This window comes from Chelonoidis abingdonii, chromosome 11 (genome assembly GCF_003597395.2).
Source record: "Chelonoidis abingdonii isolate Lonesome George chromosome 11, CheloAbing_2.0, whole genome shotgun sequence".
NCBI lineage: Eukaryota > Metazoa > Chordata > Testudines > Testudinidae > Chelonoidis > Chelonoidis abingdonii.
This window is the reverse complement of record NC_133779.1, coordinates 57,299,817-57,302,390: the sequence shown is the minus strand read 5'-3', so window position 1 is coordinate 57,302,390 and position 2,574 is coordinate 57,299,817. Positions and strand designations below refer to the sequence as shown.

Below are 2,574 nucleotides of genomic sequence, written 5' to 3'. Positions count from 1 at the left end.
CAACCACCAGACAGCTTGACTCTGGGCCATCCTAAGGATAAACCGCACCCAACTTTCCCTGCAGCTGCAAGGGGAATCCCGCTTGTCCCCTGTGCAGATTCCTGAATGTCTGGCTGGCTCCTTGACAAACTTGTTGCTCATTTCCCTGGCCACTAAACTCCTAATTTGTTTTGGATCTAAGAAACTGAGCAGCTTCCTAGGTGCATCTGAAATTGACAAGTTCAGCCAGCGCTGGGCTAGCTAATTGTCTGTGTCCTGGTACCCAATAAATGAGAAAGACAAAGTGGGTGAGGTAATGTCTTTTATTGGACCAACTTCAGCTGGTGAAAGAGACGAGCTTTCCCAGACCTGAAGAAGAGCTCTGTGTAAGCTCAAAAACTGATCTCTTTCACCAACAGACGTTGGTACAATAATAGATATTCCCTTGCCGACCTTGTCTCTCTAATATCCTGCTACAAGAACACTGCAAACCTAATAAATAACTCATCCTCAGCTCACTATTAACGATCAAATCACTGGAACGGCTTATGTGTTGGGAGTGGTTTTTTGGAACATCAGAAGAAAGTCAATAAGCCCACTTCTCTCCCCCTGGTTAATTACAGCTGGCCTCCTGATGGCACACATGAGTCAGTCAAAGCCTCTGTGAAGCAAGAGGCCAGGCTGCTACTCTCTTCCCAACTGGGTCCAGCAGATGATGACAAAACTCCAGTCCCAGTGGAGCCGAAAGAACCTTTCCCAGTTAGTTCATCTTCACAAGGATTTGGCATTTGGTCCCTATATAAACGGAAGATTCAGAAGCAGAGCTACAGAGAGAGGGAGAGGGACAAAGTGGACAGCTGCCTCTTCTGCTCCACCTTTGCTGTGATAAGTCAAAGGGGCTGGAGGTAAGTGCGCCGGCAGTGTCTTGTTCTGGCTCAGCAGCTGCTGCTGTTTGCTGAGAGGCTGATAGTAACTAATCCATCCAGACCACGATCCTGCTGCTGATCTTGAGCCGGGCAGCTCCAGGAGAAGGGACCTGAACCCTCCCAAACAGATCTGCCTAGAGAGGACATTTCTCGCAGGTGCTGGCTCATGAGTGGTTGGCTTGTGTCCTAGATTGTGAGGCCCCCAATCCTACCCGGCATGACCATGGAGGGGTTTGTTATCAACAGACAAATCTAAGCCTTTGGCAAGTCCTGCTGAGTGCTTTGCCTTGATTAAGTCATGTGGCAGTGTGTTCCACAGGCTGATTGTGCCTTAAGGAAAAACTGGTTTTTTGCCCCTTGAATTGCTCTTCAGTTTGTCCTCTGGCTTGGCGAAAGGCGGTGGGCTAGACTCCTAGCCTGGGACTCTGGACACCTGGGTTCTCGTCCTGGCTGCACTGCTAGTTGACTTTAGGGAAAGTCACTTCCTCTGTCTGTGTCTCAGTTTCCCTGTATAGAAAATAGAGATAATGCTCACAGCTGCCTTTGTAAAGTGCTTTGAGTGCCACAGGTGAAGAACTAGGTATGATGCTTCCTAAAGGGGTGCTAGTGGTTAGGGCACTAACCTATCTCTTCGGTGCAATGGCATCAAGTCCTTACTAAACTACAGACTTCCTGGGTGTCCTTGAGCAACTCACGCAGCCTCCCTGTGTAGTGGGGACACCAGCACTTCCCTGTACCCCCAGGGTAAGCACCATGATCACTGTGGAAGGCCACATAAGTATCTAAGCTACAGAATAACATCTAGTGCTGTTCACCAGTAGATCTCAAATCATTTTACAAAGGAGGGCAGTATCATTATCCCTCTTGTACAGATGGGCAACTGAGGCATGGGGAGGGGCCTGCTTACTCAAGGTCACCTGACCAGTGGCAGGAATAGAACCTAGGACTCACCCCCTCTAGCCTGGCATGCTACTCATCAGCCAACTTTGCCTCTGTAAGAGCTGCTAAGTCTGTGATAAAAACCAGACCATGGGTGGACATTTCCTCCCAGCCTCAGGGTCTGCAGCAGAGAATCTTGGCCCTGGACAGTTTCTGTGCAGTGCGCTGTGTGCTCTCCATTAATTCGAGATGTATCTTTCAGCCGCTGAACAATGCGCTCGGACACGGGGCTCGGAAAGGCCAAGCTGCTCCTGTGGGCCAGGATGGTCGTGCTCTGGGGTAAGTGATCCAGGGCTCACAAAGGCGCCTCTGTCTCTTTCTTCAGAGCATGACAAGCTCATCACCTAACTGTGGGTGACGCCCAGTAGTTTGGGGCCATGTAGATAGAACCCAGGAGTCCTGACAGGGCTCGCCATGCTGCAGGGAGGAGGATGGGAGCTCTGTAAGGGGCACTGTGCTGCAGGGAGCAGGGTGGGAGCTCCGTAGGGAGCGTTGTGCTGCAGGGAGCAGGATGGGAGCTCAGTAGGGGGCCCTGTGCAACAGGGAGCAGAGTGGGAGCTCCGTAGGGGGCGCTGTGCTGCAGGGAGCAGGGTGGGGGACTCTGTAGGGGGCCCTGTGCTACAGGGAGCAGGGTGGGTGCTCCATAGGGGGAGCTGTGTTGCAGGTAGCAGGGTGGGAGCTCTGTAGGGGGCCCTGTGCAACATGGAGCAGGGTGGGAGCTCTGTGGGGG

The 2,574-nt window shown here is 52.1% G+C and overlaps 1 protein-coding gene across 1 annotated transcript in view; it reads left to right on the top strand.

The window, feature by feature from the left end:
* Positions 1-822: 822 nt before the first annotated feature.
* LOC116833436 (IgGFc-binding protein-like) overlaps positions 823-2,574 on the top strand; it is a 34,876-nt gene continuing 33,124 nt past the window's right edge. The window contains exons 1-2 of the mRNA XM_032795002.2: positions 823-884; positions 2,047-2,123. Coding sequence (XP_032650893.1) covers positions 2,057-2,123 — 67 coding nt within the window. The 5' untranslated portion in view covers positions 823-884; positions 2,047-2,056. The remainder of the gene's footprint in view (positions 885-2,046; positions 2,124-2,574) is intronic.